This window comes from Loxodonta africana, chromosome 2, assembly GCF_030014295.1.
Source record: "Loxodonta africana isolate mLoxAfr1 chromosome 2, mLoxAfr1.hap2, whole genome shotgun sequence".
NCBI lineage: Eukaryota > Metazoa > Chordata > Mammalia > Proboscidea > Elephantidae > Loxodonta > Loxodonta africana.
Window position 1 is genome coordinate 75,989,475 of NC_087343.1, and position 22,660 is coordinate 76,012,134.

General features: G+C 42.4%; 1 protein-coding gene across 2 annotated transcripts in view; it reads right to left on the reverse strand.

Annotated features, from left to right (window-relative positions):
• Positions 1 to 13,409: 13,409 nt before the first annotated feature.
• ZNF366 (zinc finger protein 366) overlaps positions 13,410 to 22,660 on the reverse strand; it is an 83,433-nt gene continuing 74,182 nt past the window's right edge. For both annotated transcript variants that reach the window (XM_023545535.2, XM_003407949.4), the window contains exons 4-5: positions 19,893 to 20,067; positions 13,410 to 15,108 (exon numbers count right to left, since the gene is read on the reverse strand). In XM_023545535.2, the coding sequence (XP_023401303.1) occupies positions 14,570 to 15,108; positions 19,893 to 20,067 (714 nt within the window). In that variant the 3' untranslated portion in view covers positions 13,410 to 14,569. The remainder of the gene's footprint in view (positions 15,109 to 19,892; positions 20,068 to 22,660) is intronic.

Consider the following 22,660-nt stretch of genomic DNA (forward strand, 5'->3'; position numbering starts at 1 on the left):
ATGATGTCTTTACTGTAACCTCATGAGACTATAAGCCAGAACAGCCAATCTAAGTTGCTGCTAAATTCCTGACTGGCAGGATAATAATGCTAATTGATGTTTAAAGCTGCTAAGTTTTGGAGTAATTTGTTATATCATAGTGAATAACTAATACAATACCTGTGGAAGAGACGGGAAGGTTTAGGCAGATGTAAAAGTTAAGCTATGATACAGTCTCAATGAAAGCCTCAGCCAACATGATGAAAACTTTACGTATGTATTTTTTTAACCTATAACAATTTTTTTCTTACTCTTCTGGAGATTCTAACATATCAGTATTGTACTATGTGGCAGTAACTGCCAGAAATTAAAGCCAGATTCAGAAGAGGGCATGGAACCAGGGATATCATTGCTGATATCAGGTGGATCCTAGCTGAAATCAGGGAACACCAGAAAGATGTTTACTTATGTTTTATTGACTATGCAAAGGCAAGAAATCAAACAATATATTATATTGGGCAAATCTGCTGCAAAAGACCCCTTTAAAGTATTAAAAAGTACAGATATCACTTTGAGGACTATCTTCATTATCTAGTGCTTCTATAACAGAAATACTACAAGTGGATGGCTCTAACAAAGAAATTTATTCTCTCACAATTCAGGAGGCTAGAAGTCCAAACTCAGAGTATCAGCTCCATGGGAAGATTTTCTCTCCTCGTCAGTTTTGGAGGAAGGTCCTTGTCATCAGTTTTAGCTCTGGGGGAAGATCCTTGTCATCATTCTTCTCCTGGTCTAGGAACTTCTCAGTTCAGGGGCCCCCGGGTCCAAAGGACACACACTGTTCCTGGCACTTCTTTCTACTATCTCTCTGCTTACTTCTCTCTCCTTTTTCTTGTAAAATAAAAGGTGATGTAGGCCATACCTCAGGGAAACTCCCCTTACATCCAATCAGGGCTGAGACTTGAGTAAGGGTGTTGCATCCCACCCTAATCCCCTTTAGCATAGCCAAATTTTGCCTCTTTAACCAAAGGCAGAGATTAGGATTTACAACACATAGGAAAATTACATCAGATCACAAAATGGTGGACAACCACATAATACTGGGAATCATGGCCTAGACAAGTTGACACATATTTTTTAAATCCATGACAAGGACTAAGGTGTGAGTGACTTAAGCCATGATATTTTCAATTGCCTCACATGCATGTGAAAGCAGGACAATGAATAAGGAAGACCAAAGACAAACTGATGCCTTTGAATTATGGCGTTGATGAAGAATATTGACTATACCATGGACTTACAGAAGAATGAACAAGTCTGTCTTGGAAAAAGTACAGCCAGAGTGATCCTTGGAAGCAAGGATGGCGAGACTTTGCTTCTCATACTTTGGACATGTTATCAGGAGGGACAAGTCCCTAGAGAAGGACATGATGCTTGATAAGTTAGAGGGTCAGCAAAAAAGAGGAAGACTCTCAAGGAGAAGGATTGACACATTGGCTGCAACAATGTGATCAAACAGAGCAATGACTGTGAGGATGACATAGGCCCAGGCAGTGTTTTGTTCTGTTGTACATAGGGTCACTATGAGTTGGAACCGACTTGATGGCACCTAACAATAACAACAATAATGTCGAAGTAGGTATCATAATTTATTTAGATAATCCCTGTTGATGGTCATCTAGACAGTTTTGTTATTTTAAAATATCCCTCGAGGTACATATGTGTACAATCACCTTGGTGCACAAGTACATGTAAAAGCATGGAACAAATCCCTAAAATTAGAATTGCTGCCACCCAGGCTGCTGACTCATTATCTAGCTCTGATCTCTAGGAGTTGCCTAGCTGTTTATGCATTGTCCGCGTATGCCTGGCTCTCTCCTAAGTACTGGAAACTCTTTCTACTGCGAACTGCCTGAAGACCGTTATAATCATCAAACAAGGTGTGCTTTACGTAAACTGAGAAAACATATGTAAAAACTCCATAAGTGAGTTACATACAGACATCAAAAGAAGACTGTCTCAACAAGTCCATCGCTGTGTCCTTCTCAAACAGCCACAACACCTACTGTGATAAGACACTGTGAGAGAGACAAGAGATTTGGTCTCTGTTCTTCATGAGCTAAAAGTCAAGTTTACCCAGCGCTCGAGTCCCAGAAGAGCTGAATCCAGTCAGCTGGCTTATTTCCCTCACTGGCCCACCTCCAGTGACTAGGGGAGAAACTTCCCTGATGTCTCTGAGGATGTGAACACACTCTTTGGTGGTCTTCGTCTCTGTCTTTCTGTTTCTTTCTCTCTGGCTCACTGTATGTCTCTTTCTTCTTCTCACTTTTTGTGGTGAAGCAAAATTATAACATTGTGAATAGAAGGTATGGGCTGAATGACTTGGGTTTCCCTTTACTTTCACATAATTATTTAATTCTTCAACCAGAGTAGGTGTTTTCATTTGTTTTGACAATATGTATATATTTCTATATATCTAGTATATCAGTGGCATTCAAACTCTTCTTACTATGACCAGAATTAAGAAAAACATTTATATTGCAATCCATCCATCCATCCACCCACCCACCCACCCACCCATCCATCCATCCATCCATCCATCCCTAAAAAATGTACCACCAAAGTCACTTAGTCTTATTATACATAATGCTCTCTGATAGTTCCTATTCTGTCCTATTCCATCTTGTAAACATGCTGGTCTCAACCAACTTGATTTAATGATCCACCGATGGGCCATGACCTGTTGGTTGAAAAACACTGCTGCCTATGACACACTACAGGCCTATGGTAAAGCTCAGGTGTGTGCCTTATGCAGTAAAAGCCTTAAAAGCCTGTGCTGTCTGCGTGCTAAATTGTTCTTCCTTTCAAAGTTAAAAGTTATCCCTGCTAAATATACTGGAAGCAACATAAATCTGAGACTTCCTCAGAAGTCAGCATCAATGTGCTGTAATTTAGGGCTAGCGCTGGGGATATCAGTTAGTGCACCTGGCTCTGTCATGCTGCTCGATTGTCTGTCACAGTTGGAGAGGTACTTTCCCTCCAGATGCTCTTTAAGGCGGCTCACGTGAAGAGAATGCAAATGCTGGTCCAGCCCTGGCTGAGGATACCTCGCCCTGCAGCAGATTGGGTTACGTGGCAGGGAGGCATGCTTTTGTCACTCAGAAGAGCCATCTGATGTAGGGGAAGCCTGGGAACGCAGTAAACCAAGAAGGCAAGAAACGGGGGAAAAATTCCCCCAAACTTTTTGTCCATAGGGTTGCAATGAGTTGGAATTGACTTGACACCTGTGGGTTTGCCTTTTTTTGGTGGGGGGGGTTGTCATCACCCTAAAAGCAGTATTAATGATCTCATATTTGTGGTCAGGTCAGTGCAAGGATGGGGGGGAGGGGAGGCAGGAACTGACATGGTTTGGAAGTCATCTGTGTGCCAGGCCCTGCTCTGGGCATGTCCCCATATGGTCACTTAGTGACTATACTAAGAGCTAATATGTACCGGGTGCTTACTTTGCTATAGGCATTTACAAGCATTATCCTTGTCCTTTGAGGGACAGGAAGAACAAAACAGCAGCAACAGGAATAAACCCACATAAATGGCTGTAGCATGGAGTTTCTATTCACGAGGAAAAAGCTCCAATCCATCTTTTAATTTTTTTTTTAATCCTGACATTTCAGAATTAAGCTGAAACGTTTTAATATTCCAGTCTTAATTTTCAAGATAAACAAAAAGAAAAAATATTAATGAAAGAAAAGAACAGGAAGAAGCTTATAAAAGTAAATATGAACCTCGGCACAACGGCTGAAGAGATGAAGCAATTAAAATGCTTTTAATTAAAAAAAAAAATCACAAGTGGATGACAAAATATGTAGAAAGTGAAAATTTACAAACAGTCAAAACCTGGAATTGCTGACTGTTCAGAAACTTCGCAGATGGATCTTGGGTGACGGTGAATGCAGAAGGGGATTATAGGTGAATCTGCATTGTCCTGGCTGCTTCCCGCGCTACCCTTCTCTGAGGAGAGCCTGATGTTGATTAGACATGGAGCCAGGCTAATGCAGCAGATCCGGCGCAGGGAACCAGCCTGTCAGTTATTCCTTTCACTAGGTTTGCAATTTTGATCGGTGTCTGAGACATCTAATGAATTTCATTGGTTTTGGAAACTTGATGACCAATCATGCAGCCAATTAAATCGTTTAGAACGGTGAGCCATGAGAAGTAGTCTGAGCAGATACATTCAAACCCCAATAGCCTTTCACTTCTGGAGAGCTGGATTCAATGCCACTGAATCCAGTGTTATCACATGTCGTTGGAAAATGACACTGTTGCATTGCCAGTTGATGAATCACAGTCAAATCTGGCTGTGGAATAGCATACTGTTCTTTCTTTTAAAAGATTTTAATCTTATTTATTTATTTTGTAACAGCTTTGTTAAGACTTAATTCATACACCATACAATTCATCCATTACGGTATGCAATTCAAATTTCAGTGAGACCACAGTCAATTTTAGAACATTTTTATAATCCAAAAAAGAAAATCTGTACCCTTTAACAGTATCATACCAAACTGTTAGCCTCCGCTGATTGCTACATGCGTGCTGTATTGTTTTTGACAACACTCTATAGAAATAAATTGCTGCACACACGGCCTGACCCAAATAAAGTCAGGGTCTTCAGGCAGGACCCGGGTGTTGCCAAGCTTTGAAGCGTGCTCCAAGCCCCATTCTTCCATGCAGATCGTCTGCACTCTGGACCAGGACCTGGGGGAGGATGGAGAGGACTTGCTTTTCTTTCCTAGGTTCTTCCTATGGAGCTGGGAGAGGGTGGTGGGGGGAGGAGCAGGGCTGGTGCTGCTGTAGGGCTGCCACCACCGCCCCAGTACACAACTTCCATAGCACAAAGCTGGGAGAATTGGATTCTGCCGATGTTCACCAGCTGCCAAGCTGGCCGTATCAGGAAGCTGGAGAAGCTAGCAGCTGTCACTCAGCTGCTGAGTCTGCCAGAACAGCCCTTCCACAGCACAGAGCTGTGGGGAAACGAGGGACTGACTCATTTTTTACCAGCTGCCCCACTCAGATCCTTCCTGCTGACCAGGGGTGAGAGAACCATCTCTGCTACCCTGCTGACACCACCCACCCAGCACAGGGCTTGGGGGACAGGATCTGCTGATGTTCACTGGCTACCCAATCCACCCAGAATAGCCTTCCCATTCCAGGAAGCTAAGGGAGATAGGGGCTTCCACTTGGCTGCTCAGTCCACTGGAATAGTCTTCTGCAATATGGAGTTGGGTGGAGGGGATGAGAGCCCCTAGCTCAATTGTCACAGTCTCCCACTGTTCGTACTGGGTTTCTGTAGATTTCATTGAATAAACACTTTTTAGTATGTTGTAAACCCTTTGGTCAATCTCCAATCTCCAGAGACTTTGAACGATCGCCTTGGCTAATTTTTACCAGCCTGATAGATGTCTCTCTGGGGGAGTTGCTTCACTGAGACACTCGCCTTATTGTTCTGGAAGTTTTCTCCTTCTCCACAGAGTTGTGATTGGCCATAGTGGAATGATGCATATTTTTGAACAGCAGCAATTTTGTATCGGCCTCCTTGAAAGTATTCCCGGTAAGTCCATGTATCAGTCTTATACACTTCTTATAGTATCCCAAGCAGAGATAGTGGCTGAATCCAATTTTAAAAAGTTTTGGGAGATGGCATAGCGTTGGCTAAGCCCTTTGGTCAGAGAGCTAACCGTCCAAACAAAGCAAAGCATCTGAGGAGATAAACCTGAGATCAAACGTCAAGTATCCCTGCACAAAGGTAAGGGGATTAACTCCGTGGAGGCATTCAGAGCTTTTGGAAATACAAACCCTTTGAAATCCACAGAATCATCTGTGTCCTCAGATAGGGGCTTAGTGTGAATTCTAAGGGAATTTGACCCTGTCAATAGTGCTTGCTTCACAGAGATGCGTCCTTACACCCCATTAATGTTTATCGAATGTCCCCTGGAAGGTTGACATTGTAATTATGTTTCTAAGGCTCTGCATAACCTGCTTTGATTTTTGCTCTTTCTTTCTATAAAGGCTTTACCGTTGCTGGGGATTTCATATTTCTCTTATTTTCACTTGCTTTTTAAGAAGTGAGAAGAAGCAATTGACTTAATACTGTATGTATACAGTCTTGCAAAAGCACAGCTGAGGATTTTAAATATTATTCTGACATGGGTAACCTGCCACTATAAGTGAAGCACTTTGCTTCACAAGACCTGGTACCAGGTGGAAAGGACACTATTCCTCAACAATGACAAATGGCACAGCTATCGTCTCTGCAAGTTCAGAATGATTAATAGATTTTACCTCATCCATCCCCTCATCTGACACAAGGTTGGAAACCAGTGTCATTATTGCTATTTTCTAGAGGAAGAAGCAAAATTATTTGCCAGCAAGTTTAGAATGATGAATTGCTACACTGAAAGAAGTATCTTTGTAATCCTTTTAGATGTCTCTTAATGTATCTATCCATTTTCCATCCAAAGGCCATTTGTTTATTAAGATTCACCCACGAAAAGACTTACATTGCATATTTCACATGTCAGCTGAAAACGATTCTTCAGGTCTTATGCCAGGAACGTTCGTACTCCGCCCCACCCCCAGCCCTTCACCCCGGCACTGTGACCGAAGGCATTTCTTTCTGAGTGCCCCCACCCTCTCATCCTCCTTGTCCAAGTGCGTATTGAACAGCAAGGACTTCTGGCTGGACTCGTTGTTTGTGTCGAGTTCAGAGGGTGTACTTGTGTTTCTTTCATCATTTTATAAAGATGGGGTGGGGCCAGGGGAAGCTGGTCTTAAGAGATGAAGGGCAAATTGAGATCTTTGATTGGAAGACTGTGGCTCCATCATTTTCTCTTACATAAAAATTGTATTCATCCCACTCTTCTTAGTGCGAATCACTCCAGTACAACGCGACAATGCAGCAGAGACACAAGAACTTTTCTCACATTGCACTACAAACACAGCCACCCTCTCTGGGGAACCTAAGAGAAACTTTTTGGCTTCCACTTCCTCTCCATTTGTTTGAAGGATCAAGAGAACACAGTTCCATTTTCAACAAATATTAAAAAGGAAAATCATGAAAAGAGCCAACGTTCTCTTTTTTTTTCTCTCTTAATATATTGTTGCATCCAGAGAAGAGGAAACAGTGAGCGCCACTGATACTGGGCCCCCAGGGACCCCATAAGGGTCACTCCCCAGCTATCAAATGGGCATGTCTTCCTTCACTTGCAGAAAGAGTTTGTAATGGGACTGGAAGTTACTCTTGGCTCAGCTCTGCTGTGCAAAAAAAATGAAATACCAGAGTGCTTCGGGGAGCCAGACCGTGCTCACACCTGGGTTTTCACAGGGAAGAGAGTTTTTAGCTTCAAGGCTTTAGAGACTTGGAGAAAGGAGATTTGAAAATCATTAGCCGTGTTCCTGCCAGTATCCACAGGCCTGCTAAGAACTGTGCGTTCCTTAGGCCCAGGGACAAATTTCACACACGTTTTTGTTGTTTCTTCTTAAGATGCCATGGGACAAATGTCCTTGGGACTTAGAATATGAGAACATCTCATTTATTCTGCATTGTTGCAAAATAAGTGCAGACTGGGAAATATTTTTCAAATAACTGGACTGTTACCCTTTGAGAATTGAATGTTTTTAAATGGAAATGTATTTAGAGTGCATTTAGTTAATAAAGATGATAAAGTTGATTGACTCTTCTTTGACCATGCAAGTCCATTATCATGGACATGTATTATTTTGCCAGATGGGTCAGAGATATCCACAGGGGCTATGGAGATGGAAAAGGCTCTTTGCTGCCTCACCTTATGGCCTTGGAGTTTCAGCCTCTTTCCTTAATTTTCTGCTTTTCTAACTCTGCAGTCATTTGTCTTACTTCTGTCATTTCTTCCCAGGACCTGTGCCTTAGAAACTTTGCTTCCCTAGGTCTTGACTATTTACATCTTCACCAATTGCAACCCAGAACAGAACTGTGAGAAACCAGATGGACTTAATTCTATGGATATCAATTAGTAAATATGCTCTCCTGCCAAAAGAACATGGTTTTATGATAGCTATAAAAAATCTAATTCATCCCTTTGGTCATTGAGTGAGGAGATGGACTTTATATCAAGCGATATTTTATTTTATAGATAGAAATAAATGCATCTACCTTATTATTAAAACTTGCCTTGGGTAGAAGAAGTTGAATGGACCTCCAAAACAGATTTTAAACTACCCATTTCTAACCCCTCCACTGCTACTTTCTTTACCCAGACAATATTATGTCTCATGGACTACCACGATTACCTTGTAATGGCTTCCTAGCATCATCTTGGCTTCCTTTCAACTCATTCTCCGCACTATAGCCAGAATGAGCTTTCAAAAATGCATATCTCATCATTTCTCCCCAATCCTCAATGCCCTTCTGAGTCAGCCTCACCTTGTGGTATTTCTGTTATAGCAGCACTAGATAACTAAGACAGAGACCAATCAACTACTTGATGGGAAGTTGACTACCCTAAGCCTTTTTCATCCTGGAAAGCCCAGAATTTCTTTCTCACAAGAATAGATACCTATTCTGGGCATAGTTTGCCTTTCCTGTTCATAAGACCTCAGCTAGCACCTCTATGAAATCTCACATAACATCACAGGAAATCACAAGGTTCATTTTACAGTAAATGAGGTGCAGAGATGGGCCCATGATTACACGAGCCACTGGTCATACCATATATACACCACTGAGAGATGGCTAGCTCCTGAGAGTGCTGGAATTGTCTACCGCAGATATAAATGAAGCACCAGTTTGGTGGCAGTCCTCTGCAAGAATAGGGGGCCATCATCCGATATACACATTGAATTAATAGCTTTTGTATGATGTGTCCCCAGCAGGAAGAATGCTTGTATCCAGGGACCATGGGTCTAAGTAGGAGTGGCCCCACTTTCCATCACTCCCAGTGGTGGAACTTTGTACTTCCCATCCCTGTAACAATGGGCTCTGCAGGATTAAAAGTTGTGGCCCTCAAAGTGGTCACTTTCACTGGGGGACACCGTAAGAGTTGCATTGAATTATAAGCTATGGCTACCACCTGGGAACTTTTTGTTCCTTGTTTCCAGAGACCGGCACCGAAGGAGAGGAGTCACCACCTTGGTGGAGGACATTGACTTGATCATCAGGAGAAGATAGGGCTATCATTACATTATTGGTCAGGAAGGAATACATGTAGAACCAGGTGACTCACTTGGGTTTCTTTTGGTACTCCCTTTCCCAATTGTGATGGTAAATAAATAGGTACAGCACCCCCAGCCTGAGAAAGGTATCCCATCTCCAGCTTCAGAAAGTCTCATCCTTGCTAGGGTCATTTCCTTCCCAGGGTAGGCCCTACCTGGTGACTGAGAGATCTGGGAATGTAAAGATCTGGACGTTTTGACCCAACGTGATACAAGGCATCCCCCTTAGGGATGAAGATCTGGGTCATACCACCAGGAAAGCCAGCTCTGAGTCTGGCAGAGGTGGTATCTAATGGTGATGTGTATCGGTTGTGGTTCCTAGATCAACCGCAGCAGTGGGGGATGAAGTTTGTCCCATTAATCTTCCTCTTTTATGTTTTCCCTCAGGCGGAGAGGCCATTTGGAATCCTGAATTGGAATTTAGGATTCCATATTTGTGAAGAAGTGGGCTGGAGTGTTACAAGGGGTGATCAGTGGTAGACAGAGATGTGCTGCCCAGATCTCTCTTCTAGGAAGGACTTGTACCCAGCTGGGGGAGTGCAGTCAGCAGACTTCATCTACAGCTCCCACAGGGTCTTCCCCAGCTCCAGAGAGTCTCACTTTTGCTGGGGTGATGTCCTTCCCAGGGCAGGCCCTATCTGGTGACTGACAGATCTGGGGATGTAGAGATCTGGACATTTTGACCCAATACCGTATAACTCCAATAGACCTTTTCCCTAGAGCTTCTGAGCATGTGAACGAGAATTTGTCCAGCCTCCACTGCACTTTAGCTTCTGTCTCTTTTTTCCTGCCCTTTCTTTGCACTGGTGTTGATCTCTAATAACCACCTTGCATCCAAACTTTGTCTAAGCATCTGCTTCCGGAAAACCTAACCTTCTGCATACTACAAGCTTTGGAGGCAAAGGAGGAGCTTGTTAACTAGGTAATTTTTTTTTTTTTTTTCACTTTCCAGAGCTACCATTTCCTCATCAGTAAAACTGGGGTAGCAACATTCGCTTCTCATGGCTGCGTGAAGCTTAAATGAGATAAAGTGTGTAAATCACTAGGCACAGTGCTTGACACACAACAGTGCTTAGTAAATGTTCCAGTTTCACTGTTGTTTTAAAGGGAATCTCCCTCAGAAATTGACAACTTCCTATGAACAGCTTTGTGAGTTCTCTAGTTTTCTGGCCACTATGTTGGCATTAATAATGGCTAATTCTTACAAAATATAAACTATGGACCAGGGACATTTTAAGTGTATTGCATACATTAATTCAACGCACACAACAATCTGATGAGGTTGGTACTGTCCCTAGCTCCATTTTACAGATGAGGAAACTGAGACACAGAGAGGTTCACTAGCTGGTCTAAGGACCCAAAGCTTGGAAGTGAGAGAGCTAGGCTATGAGCTCATGCAGCCTGGCACCAGAATCTGTGCTCTTACTCACTAGAATATACCGCCTTTTGGCAAACCTTTGTGTGGTTGAACTTTATCCTACAAGGAATTTGAGGCATAATGAGGCAATCCTTCCTCCAACCACCCACTTAATTCTTGCACGCTTCCAAAATTAATTTTTCTGAATAGGAAAAAGGAAGAGGATGACGAAGATGTCACCTGCCTGAAGATGGGCTGAGGGTCATTAATTCTGTCTGAAGCCTTGAGAGAGAGGAAGATTCCAGCAACCCTGTCTCCCTGGGGCTGAGGACCCAATCAACAGAATCATCCTGGCAGAGGGGGTGAGGGTGGGAGTGAGATGTTGACTTGCAAAATCTCAGGTCTTCGCAAATCATTAACTCAGCTTTTTAAACATGTTTTTATTTGCTTAAATTAACAAAAAATAGGCTACATGCTATTTTCAGGTAAACTGCTTTTTCACTGAAGCAGAAATCAATATTCACAACTTGGGTTGTTACACACTTGAAGTTTTAGTTTTTAAATAGCCAGCCAGAATTCTGTACAAAATCAACATTTGGTGTAATGTCCAAATACGTGAAGGACTTTAAATGTTAGCTTTGTATATACTTTGTTCCAAAAAAGCAGAAAATCATAATTCAAAACATGATGTTGGTATTTTATTAAATGCCTTTAGGGTTTAATAAATACAGTACGCACATTGAGTTTTCTCACGCACCTACTCATATACAGATATACTGGTTACCCTAGAGGGTTAATGAGAGGTCAGCCTCAGTCTCATAGCCAATGGGGAGTCAGTCATATTTTTAAAAGAGAGAATAAAAGAGGAATTGAAAGGCATCAAGAGGGGTAATCATAGACCTGAATAAAAAGGATAAAAGAAAAATACATCACTTGGCTGGTCAGTCGGTTAGTTCAAAGTGACAGTGGTCAAAAGCCTGGAAAGCATTGGGTAGTGACCCATTTTCAAATTGTCACAATATGATGTATGTCATGCTGTCCTGGCCCTTGAAGTATTGGTAACCTTTGATGGTTTCATCCTTTAATTCTCTGAAGCTGGCTCCGATGGGCTCTTCTTCAGGTTTGTATGGGTTAATGAGCCCATCAGGCAAGTTTGGCCAACTCATCCCTAGCTCTGCATTCATGCACAGGTCACCCATAAAATTTGTCATCCAAACTGGTATACTTTCTAGGGTTAAGATGACACTGTTGGTAATTATCCTGGACAACAGGTATAAACTAAGTTTGTCTCAGGAAAACCAGGATATTGGTCAAGACTACAAGGTTGTAGTCTTGGTTCTCAGCAGGTCAGTGCAACCATCAGGTTAGATCTAATTAAGTTTCTCACACCCAGAGTCAAGAACTGAAAACAGACCTTGGGATACACTCCATAACACATTTTTATTACTTTCCCTAGACTTTTTTTCCTCCCTCCAAATTAAATTTTACTTGGAACTCTAACATAAAACAGATGAAATATGAGCTGCTTTGAGTGGAGTCAGTGTGGGGGCTGGTTTCTCCTTCTTCCCTCAGCAGCTCTGGAGGGGCCTGACAGGGACCTCTGGCTCCTCAAAACATAACTTGAAAACCACCATCATAGTCTATACTCTCTCCATCTCAACATTAACTGGTTCCTCAAATATTCTCACATGATTTGTTTTGGTTGGGAAAGACTTGAGCCTGTTACTCTAGATTTTTTTTTTTTTATTCCAGCTAGGTGGGAAAAAGATGTGGTGGTCAGTTTCCATAAAGATCACAGCCTTGCAAACCCTATGGCATAGTTCTACTCTGTCCTATAGGGTCTCTATGAGTCAGACTTGATTCAATGGCAGTGAGTTTGGTTTTCAGTGTTTTTCAATTCCGGCTAGGCATACCCAGAACAAACTAGAAGTCTGCAGCACTGCAGTTAGGTATGGTATCTATTAGGTCCTCAATACATGGCTGCTGAATGAATGGATGATGAGGACTAGAGGATGGGGAAACACCAGGCCTGCTGGACTGGCGTCCAGCAGTCAAACATGGACAGGTCTTTTAAAAGAATGTACTGGGAACTCAGGGAAGAAAGGGAGCAAAATAGCAAACAGTCCCGAGCACTACAAATAAGAGTTGAAACATCCAGCCAAGAGGCAGTTTTTACATAAACACAGATAGTACCAGAAGGGTCACTGCTTATGGTTGGTCATATCTGTGTAGCGCCATATCAATTCTGCTTTACTCAACATGCTGCCTAAGGAAGGCTCACCTGCTAGGCCCAATCCACCTAGTAAAGTCATCTTCATTCACTAGAATCATGGTTCAAACATTTGGAAAGAAATAGTTACTACAGGTCTACCTTGCATTTTTAAACATATTAAATGACCAGAAACATCACAGGCATCATCTTCTAGTACAAAAAAGCATGTTTCTATACAAAGTACGTGTGTGTGTTTGTGTGTGTGTGAGCTACATGTATGTCTAGTGGTTCTACAGAACCACTTAGAGAACAGGTAAGAAAGCCTAGGCCAGCAGTATGATTATGAGGTCTCCGTTCTCTGTCTTAAAGAGTCTGAAGCCAGGAACAGGAATATTTATAGAGTCCCTGGGAGAGGGTCCTGGAGTCCATAGGAGTGCGTGAGTGGTATCTTAGCCCAATCAGTCTTTCTCAACCCTGGCTGCATCTAAGAATCGCCTGGGACAATTTGGAAAATATCGATGCTGGGGATCCACACCAGACCAATTAAATCAGAACCCCTGGGTTTTTATAAGCCTCTTTTTACAAGCCTCCCCCCACCCGCCCCCCACCAAAAAAAAAAAAAAACCTCAGTTGCCATCTAGTCAAGTCTGACTTGTGGCAGCACCATGTGTGCCAGAGTAGAACTGTGCTCTGCCAGGGTTTTCAGTGGGTAATTATTCAGAAATAGATCACCAGGCCTTTGTTTTAAAGGGCTCCCCAGGTGATTCTAATATGCAGCCAGGATTGCGAACACAGCCCAGTGTTTCACTTATTAGTAATAAGCTGGTGATTATTCTAAAATCCAAAATAAGTCAGAGTTTAGATTTCAGGGGGGACTTCCCTCCCAGCTCCAGCACTGAGGAGAAATCTGCTATTTACTTGGGGACACCTCTTCCTGATGTCATTTTACAGGATGTAAGGCCTTGGTGCAAGGCAGCAACAGTCTCCAGGACAGGGCTCTGCTGGGGCTGCCAGAAAGGAGTAAGGACGGAGGAACCAGAACCCCTGAGCACTTCCGGGTCATTCGAAAGTATGTTTCAAATGCCCCATCTGATGAAGGTAGTTGAAGCAAAACAAGACAGACACAGGCAAAAATCTAAATATTGCTGGTTTTTCCTTAGTCAAAATTGTTCATATTTTCCTGAAATTTTATCTTGTATCTATAGCAACTACTTGAGACCATCCTCCTCTGATAACTCACCCGCCTGTGTCATTTCTGGCACTTTTGATTTTTTAAAAAAGGTTATTTCTATATATACAGCTACTAATGTTTTCATCTATCTGAAAAAATAGCTTTCATGAACTCAACAACTGTCACTAAATAGTTATTTTTAAGGTAACACGTGAAGCACCATATTTTTGCAAGTAGTAAGAAATCTGCCATGTATTGCATATTAGTCAAAGGAAAAGAGAATTCCTAAAAGCACCTCAGAGTCAGCTTACAACTAGATATCTAGATGAATATGTATAGTTTATTATACTGAAGTGATAAGAGATGCATAAAATAACAAATAAAATACCAAGGAAGACCCAGCTTGTGTGTTACAAGTACTGGGGGCCCAGTGAATGACCTGAGAGGCACCTGCATTACCTTGGACTGTCCCTACTCGTTCAGTCTGAGCCATTTGTCAAGATTTACACCATCTGCCAGTCCCCAGCAAATTACAGTTCATGCAGAAAGCTATATTTGAACCGCCTAGTTCTCATTTTCCAAATGTAATTTTAAAACTGTCCACTTAGATGCTTAAAAGCACTGCTTGTTTCTCCATTTTCCTCTCCAGTAATTCTTTTAAGCTCTCATCTCTGTGCTTGAAGTATAAGTAATCAGAAAAAGAGGGGCCCCGCTGGGTGCTCTGAAAAGCCCTGAGGCTTAGGCGCTCATCTGGGAGGGCAGACTCTCTCTCCTGACCGCCCTCTGCACCAAGATTGTCTTTGCTCTTGTCCTCCAGCTCTTCTTTCTGCACTTCTTCCTTCTCCTCCTCACAGGGTTCTCTGAGAGCCCTTGTGGCCTGCTCAGGTTTTCTAGATAGATCCTGGGGCGAGCAGGGCTGCTTGTTCTGGGGGGCAAGGCCAGGGCTGTAGGGCTCCACCTCGTAGCAGTTCTCCTCCTCCTCCTCCTCCTCATGGCAGGAGCTTCCCCTGGCGCTCTCCCCATCAGAAAGAAATGCTGGCCTCTTCTCCCGGGGCTTCTGGGAAAGGTCAAAGGGCTCCTCCTGTTCCAGATTCCTCAGGACACCTGCCGTCTGAGCCAGGGCAAGTCTTCCCCTTCCAAAACCTACAAAACCAAAGGAGGAAAAACGATGAAAATAGGTCACTGGGTAGTTCGTACCCAGGGCCATTTAGTGTGTTTTGCTTTTACATTTTAAAAATAGATAACTCACAGTAAGGATGCAGAGCTGTGGGCATTGTCATAGATGGTGTCTAAATCGGCACAAACCCCATAAGGGGAATTTGGCAATGTGTGCCAAAAGTTTTTTTTTTTAATAAGCGTACCTTTGGCTTAGTGATTGCACTTCTGAGAATTTACACTATGAAAATAAGCAGCTGCAAAAATTGCATGCATAAGGTTGCTCATGGCTGTAGTGTTTATTATAGTGAAACACAGAAATCAACTGATATACTTATTTAGATACCCAGAAAAAACCCAGTGCCCTTGAGTCGATTTTGGTTAAATAAATTATGGTACAGTCGTACAATGAACTATGTGTAGGTGATATAAATACCTACTAATGATCATAAAAAGGTAGTCTCTTCTTAAGTAAAACACCTGTACTTAAAATGCAGACTCAATTCTACCTACAAATTTTTTTATCTGTCTGTCTGTCTATCTATCTATCGATCTATCGATCTAATCTATCTATCTATCTATCATCTGTCTGTCTGTCTACCTACCTACCTACCTAATCTATCTATCATCTACCTACCTATCTACCTAATTATCTCTTTAAAAAAACACCTGGAAGGGTGTATGCCAAAATATCACAGATAATTAATCTGAGGTCGTTTTTATACTTTTATTTTCACTTCTAATGTATTCCTTATTTTACATTAAAAAATATTTTACCATGAGAAAAATAAAGCAATAATAAAGATATTTTAGTCTTGAAAACAAGAGGTTAAACTTGGGGCTCAGAAGGCCACCCCGTGACCAGGGACCCCTATGTGTAGACACAGTAGACAGAGCACAAAGGCCCTGGGTCCAACCACAAGTGCCCTTGGTGTTACAAAGGGTGATACAAGAGAGTCTCACTCTTAGTTTCAGTTTGAAGGCCCTGTATTGTTGTTATCAGGTGCTGTCAAGTCAATTTTGACTCACAGCGACCCCATGTGACAGAGTAGAACTTCTCCATAGGGTTTTCTAGACTATAATCTTTACAGGAACAAATTGCCAGGTCTTTCTGCTGCAGAGTCAATGGATGGGTTCGAACCACCAAACTTTCGGTTAGCAGCTGAGCACTTACCCATAGCACCGTCAGGACTCCTTGAAGGCCCTATAGGGATGGGCTTTTTAGTGGCCAACAGATGTGTGGTAGCATTTCATCGCATCATTTGTTAAGGCCAGTGGTGAGCCAGTGGTCAGACCCTGAGGATGCAGCCCAGGAGTACTAAAGAGAAGAAATTGGAAGGAAGGGGCCCAAGGGGTGAGGCCAGACTCTGCTTCACCGCAGAAGAATCACGCTTCTAGGTTGGGGGTGAACAAAGGAAGGGTAGGGGGCCCCGATGTCCAACTCTGCCTACTTTATAATATTGTCAGGTAATGAAGCTATCTTTATCTTTAATCTTGTCGGGGCACAGGGACAATCTCTTTAATCTAGGTCACGAATTTTGAGACATTTCAAAAACTAAAGTGAAAGAACGTTAACACTCTTTGTAGATGAAAACATTAAAATTGTTGAAAGTCTGTTAAATGTTTTTTCAAAGTATCTCACTGATACATAGTGATGTTCTTGAATTTTCCAGAAGAATGACAGAGCCGTTAGGTGCCTTTTAAGGTCTGAGCATCAGAGTTGGGTAAATCATGGTGACCAGGTTAGGCTTTCAGACAGAGGTCTGTCCTCATGGCCTCGCATGTCTCCTGTCCCAGCAATTATACAAATTTGCCCTCTTCTGTAAAAATCCAGGATTAGCTTGGGAAGTGGCTCAGGCAACTCGAGACGAAATGAATAATTCAGGTGAAAAATGTTCTCAGGAAAAAAAAAAAACTGCTTTTGTTTTCTAACCAGAAAATTTTCACAGCTTTTGCACAAACTCTAGGCCTTGTTTTGTGATGACCATGGTTCACTGGCACCCAGGAGTCACCATGAACTCAATGAGTCATGAAAAATCTGAAAGCTACAATCATTTTGTTTAACGCTATGTGTGCATGTGTGTATCTTATTTATGAAAATATGCCTCTATTTTACTACCTCTTTTGCGAGGTGGATGGAAGCAGCAGCGAACGAAACAAATCACCCCATGTTTTTACCTAGTGTCATGAACACTGGCTCAGATTCAGAAATGCTTGAGTTGGAATCCCAGCTGTGACTCCAGACTTGTTTTTGACCTTGAACAGTTTATATAACATCTCTGGGCCTTGGTCACCTCTTACATAAAATCCAAGTAACACCATCTATTTCATGGAATTGTAGAGAAGAGCAATAATGTCTCCGAAGGGCCTTCCGCTGTGCTTGACACAGTAGTGATCAATAAGCAGGGGCCAACTCACATTATTTTGTGACCTATATGTATAATTGTCTTCTGTCCCCCACACAGAAATATTGAAGTTGTCAAGGATTTAATCTTACTTGGATCCACAATCAGTGCCCATGGAAGCAGTGGTCAAGAAATCAAATGACACCAAGAGACAGAAAGGATCACATAAACCAGAGACTACATCAGCCTGAGACCAGAAGAACTAGATGGTGCCTGACTACAACTGATGACTGCCCTGACAGGAAACACAACAGAGAACCCCTGAGGGAGTAGGAGAGCAGCGGGATGCAGACCCCAAATTCTCATAAAAAGACCAGACTTAATGGTCTGACTGAGACTAGAAGAACCCCAGTGGTCATGATCCCCAGACCTTCTGTTAGCCCAAGAGAGGAACCATTCCCAAAGCCAACTCTTCAGACAGGGACTGGACTAGACTATGGGATAGAAAATGGTACTTGTGAAGAGTGAGCTTCTTGGATCAAGTAGACACACGAGACTATGTTGGCATCTCCTGTCTGGAAGGTAGATGAGAGGTCAGAGGGGGTCAGAGGCTGGCTGAATGGACACGAAAATATAAGGTAGAGGGAAGGAGCATACTGTTTCGTTAGGGGGAGAACAATTAGGAGTATATAGCAAGGTGTATATAAATTTTTGTATAAGAGACTGACTTGATTTGTAAACTTTCACTTAAAGTACAACAAAAATTAAAAGAAAAATCAAATGACATACTGCACTGGGCAAATCTGCTACAAAAGACCTCTTTAAAGTGTTGAAAAGTGAAGATGTCACTTTGAGGACTAAGGTGCACCTGACCAAAGCCAGGGTATTTTCAATCACCTCATATGCATGCGAAAGGTGGAGAATGAATAAGGAAGACTGAAGAAGAACTGATATCTTTGAATTATGCTGCTGGTGACAAAGAATACTGAAAACGTCATGTCCTGCCAGGAGGACAAACATGTCTGTCTTGGAAGAAGTACAGGCAGAGTGCTCCTTGGAAGCAAGGATGGCGAGACTTTGTCTCAAATACTTTGGACACATTATCAGTAGGGACCAGTCCCTGGAGAAGGACATCATACTTGGTAAGATACAGGATCAGAGAAAAATAGGAAGACTCTCTATGAAACGGACTGACACAGTGGCTGCAATGATGGTCTCAAACATAACAATGATTGTGAGGATCTTGCAGGACTGGGCAGTGTTTCATTCTGTTGTACATAGGGTCGCTGTGAGTAGGAACTGACTCGATGGCACCCAACAACAACAACAACCCACACACGGGTTTCTCTTAGAAGACAAATATGGTTTCATTCCCTACGTAGCTCACTGCCTTGGACAGAGGTGCATTTATCGCCTGTTTATAGAAGGACTGGTTGTGACTAAGGAAAGACTCTGGTGAATTCAAATCTGCAACATCAATTCTTCACTGCTAAGGGTCCTGGGACTGAGAATGTAAAGAAGCTGAAAACTTTTCATTAGTTCAGTTAGGACTCAGTGGGGGAGACATAAGTCCCTACTTTGCATAGAGGCTGGTCAGCCCTAACCATGCAGGAAAAATTGTCCTTGGGTGTATCTAGTTGTGAACACGCAGAGGAGATCTAGCCTGCTATAAACACACTTCTGCTTAGAGCAGAGCTTGAAGATCTGGTTTTTAGAAAGCAAAGGAAAAATTATGTGCCCTTTAACAGCAGTGCAACAAAGCAGATACTATAAAGCCTTTAGAGTCAGAAAGGTCTGAGTTCAAATTCTGACACTCCCACTTTTCATTTGAGCAACTTTAGGCAACTTAATCTCTTGAGGCCTCAGTTTCCCCATCTGTAAAATAGGGGTAATAGAAGTTCCTATGCCCTTGACTTATGAAGATTGAGGGTGACAAGGTACCTGATGCAGTGTTTAGAACAAAGGAACCAAAAATGGTGCTGACTGTCATCATTATTATGTTCCACTTACTTTCTATATTTTATTTTTACTTACCATCTTCAGATATTGGAGCCCTGGTGGCATAGTAGTTAAGAGCTAAAGCTGCTAACCGAAAGGTCAGCAGTTCAAATCCACTAGCTGCTCCTTGGAAACCCTATGGGGCAGTTCTACTCTGTCCTATAGCGTTGCTATGAGTTGGAATTGACTCAATGGCAACGAGTATGGCTCTTTTGGCTTATCTTCAGACATTAGCATTATTTTTTTTTTAAAGTAACATGATAAGCCTACTCTCGCTTCTCGGCTTTGGTCTTAAAAATCAGTCTCCTTTCTGACAGGAAGGTATCTCCCCAAGCAACGCCTCTCCCACCCCCCCCCCAAAAAAAACTCAGCCCCCATTTGCTCTCCCACTGGGCTCTACAGCCTGGTGGCTTCTGGAAGAGTGCTCACCTTGTGAGTGAAGGCCTCGCTCCATGACGCCATGCTTGACTTTCATGTGGCGCGTCAGGTTCCCCTTCAGGGTGAATTTGCTCGGGCAATAGAGGCACTTGAAGGGCTTGCTGTCAGAGTGTAGATGCATGTGGCCCATGAGGTTGTGCATCCGGTTGAATTCCTTCCCACATAGCTGTCAGAGGCAGTGACGAGGAGAATACAGGTCATTCGAGAGTAGGGGACCCTGCCGAGGTGAACCCACATCCAGGCCTGCGTGAGGATAAATGGGCTGGTTCACACTGCTTCTACTTTGTTTTGGATCTTGGTGTTTGTTATGGATTGAATTGTGTCCTCCAAAAAGTTATGTTGAAATCCTAATCCCTGTACCTGTCAATGTGACCTTGTTTGGAAATAGGATCTTTCTTTGAAGAGGTTATCACTTAAGGTAACAAGCTACACATGCTGGTGTAGACTGGGCCCTAATCTCTTCTGAGTGGTGTTTTTTAAAAGGGAAGGACAGACAGACAGATAGGGTCACACAGGAGAAAGACTTGCCTTGTAAAGATGCATCTAAAAGCCAAGGAATGCCAAGGAACACCCGGGGCTACCAGAAATTGGAAGGGACAGGGAAGGACCTTCCACTAGAGTGACAGATAGAGCATGGCCCTGCCCACGTCCTGAATTTGGACACCTAGCCTCTGGAACTGTGAGACAATAAATTTCTGTTAAGGCCACCCACTTTGCAATATTTTGTGACAGCCACCCTGGGCAATTTAGACAGTATTCTAAACTGCTTCCAAGGCAAATGTCCCCACAGAAGTCAGAGAGGAGCTGGACTCTGCTCAGTCTCAGAGGCGGAGCAGGTAGGGAGGAATACATGAGACTCATGTTCCTAGAGTATGGGGATTTTTTAAACCCAAGGTAAAAATCTTAAAGCCTTTAAAATGTCTTCTGAATGCCACTTTTGGAAAAGGAAAAAAGCTGATTTGAAAAGCAATTCCTCAAAGTGTACATCATTTTAAGTAATATTCAGTCAGCCGATATTAAGGATTTGATTACTTAATATTTGTGAAGGATTTACAATATGGAAAGCATAATACTAAGTCCATACATAGAGAGAATATCTCATTTAATTCTTACTATGAGATAGATGCTGTCATCACCCCCATTTTACAGAAGGTAAACTGAAGGATTGAGTCACTTGGTCAAGGTACACAGATAGTGGGTGCTGCAGTGGGAATAAGGAACTCAGGCTATTGGACATCAGAGGTCACCTCTCCATACTGTGTCCCTCAAATATGTCTTCTGTTAGACTACATCAGGTAATGCTTCTCTCATTTCTAAATTGCTGTTTATTGGGATGAATGTCAAGGTTAAAAGGAACAAGGGGACATCTAGGGGAGGAGTGTATATTTTCTCAGGGTAGAGATTTGAAATACTGAAAATACAAAGGTATTTTCTGGTATACAAAAAAGTAAATTGCTTTATTTATTTCTTTTTCATCATTTCTCTCTATCTCCATCAAAATTCAAGTACATGATGGACCACAACGGTGGTTCTCAACTTCTTTCGGAAGATTACAACCCTTGTTTCCAAAGGCAATTTATGCAGACGATGAATGTATAAAACAGAAGCAGCTGCTCTGGGGTGTTTTTCTTCCTTTTGTTGTCTCCAAGCCTGACAACGAACCAACCCACTGCTGTCGAGTCGATTCGACTCATAGCGACCCTATAGGACAGGGTAGAACTGCCCCATAGAGTTTCCAAGGAGCACCTGGCGGATTCGAACTGCTGACCCTTTGGTTTGTAGCCATAGCACTTAACCACTACGCCACCATGGTTCCTCTCCAAGCCTTAGTAGAGTAAAATTTGGAAACCTCAGCCCCTCCTTGGTTGTGATGTAAGGAATGCAACAATGGATTTGGGTTTGTGCTTTGACCTGAGTGTTCAAGGAGGAAACAACCTCCTTCCTTTCCCTCCCTCAGAGGCCAGTGGAGTGGTGCAGTGATATATAGTGAGAGATGCCACGATGCAACAGCTCTTGGGGTATACCGTCCCCTCAGGCTCTCACCAGTTTTCCTTTTTCACTGGGACGTATTTTCAAGGCCAGTGTTGGATGTATCGGATTGAATTTTTATTAACGAAAGCAACATTTTCTTCAGGTGACTATGGTGGTGAGATTTGAGCTGGCCTTTGAAGAATGAGTAGACTTAATAAGTGAAAACCTTGGGGATTAGCCTAAAAGAGTGCTGGGTGGTAAGAGGAAGCAAGTCTGGGATTACAAATTTATCACAGATAAGCCATGTACAGAAAATGAATAGTTAGTTCTGTATTTTTTAATGATTCATATTTGGGGATTTTAAGAACTTTTTGCTTCCTTACTAAAAAAAAAATGAATTTGGTGTATTGAAATAGGATGTCCCAAGCTCAGTATTCAGAGACCTGAAATGGTTTCATTCATTTGAAAATGGTGACCCAAGAGGAGGAAAGGATAAGAAAGCTGGTCTCATTTCAACTTCCTCAGGAGAAGTCCTACGTATGGATACTTGCTTTCTTTTAGAGATCATTTATTAAGATACATCAACCTGTGGCTCAAAGTTCTGGTAGAGTTACATTTATTAGCTTAGTTTTTACCCAGTTCTCCATCAAGTCTAAGGAAAAAAGCTTTGAATTTGGGATTCTACTTAGGTATTTTCAGTTGCGGGTCATTTTAGAAAATGTATATCGTTGTTGATGGGATGGTTCCTGATGATTTGGAGTGAACTCGTTGGAATGCCTGAGTATGAC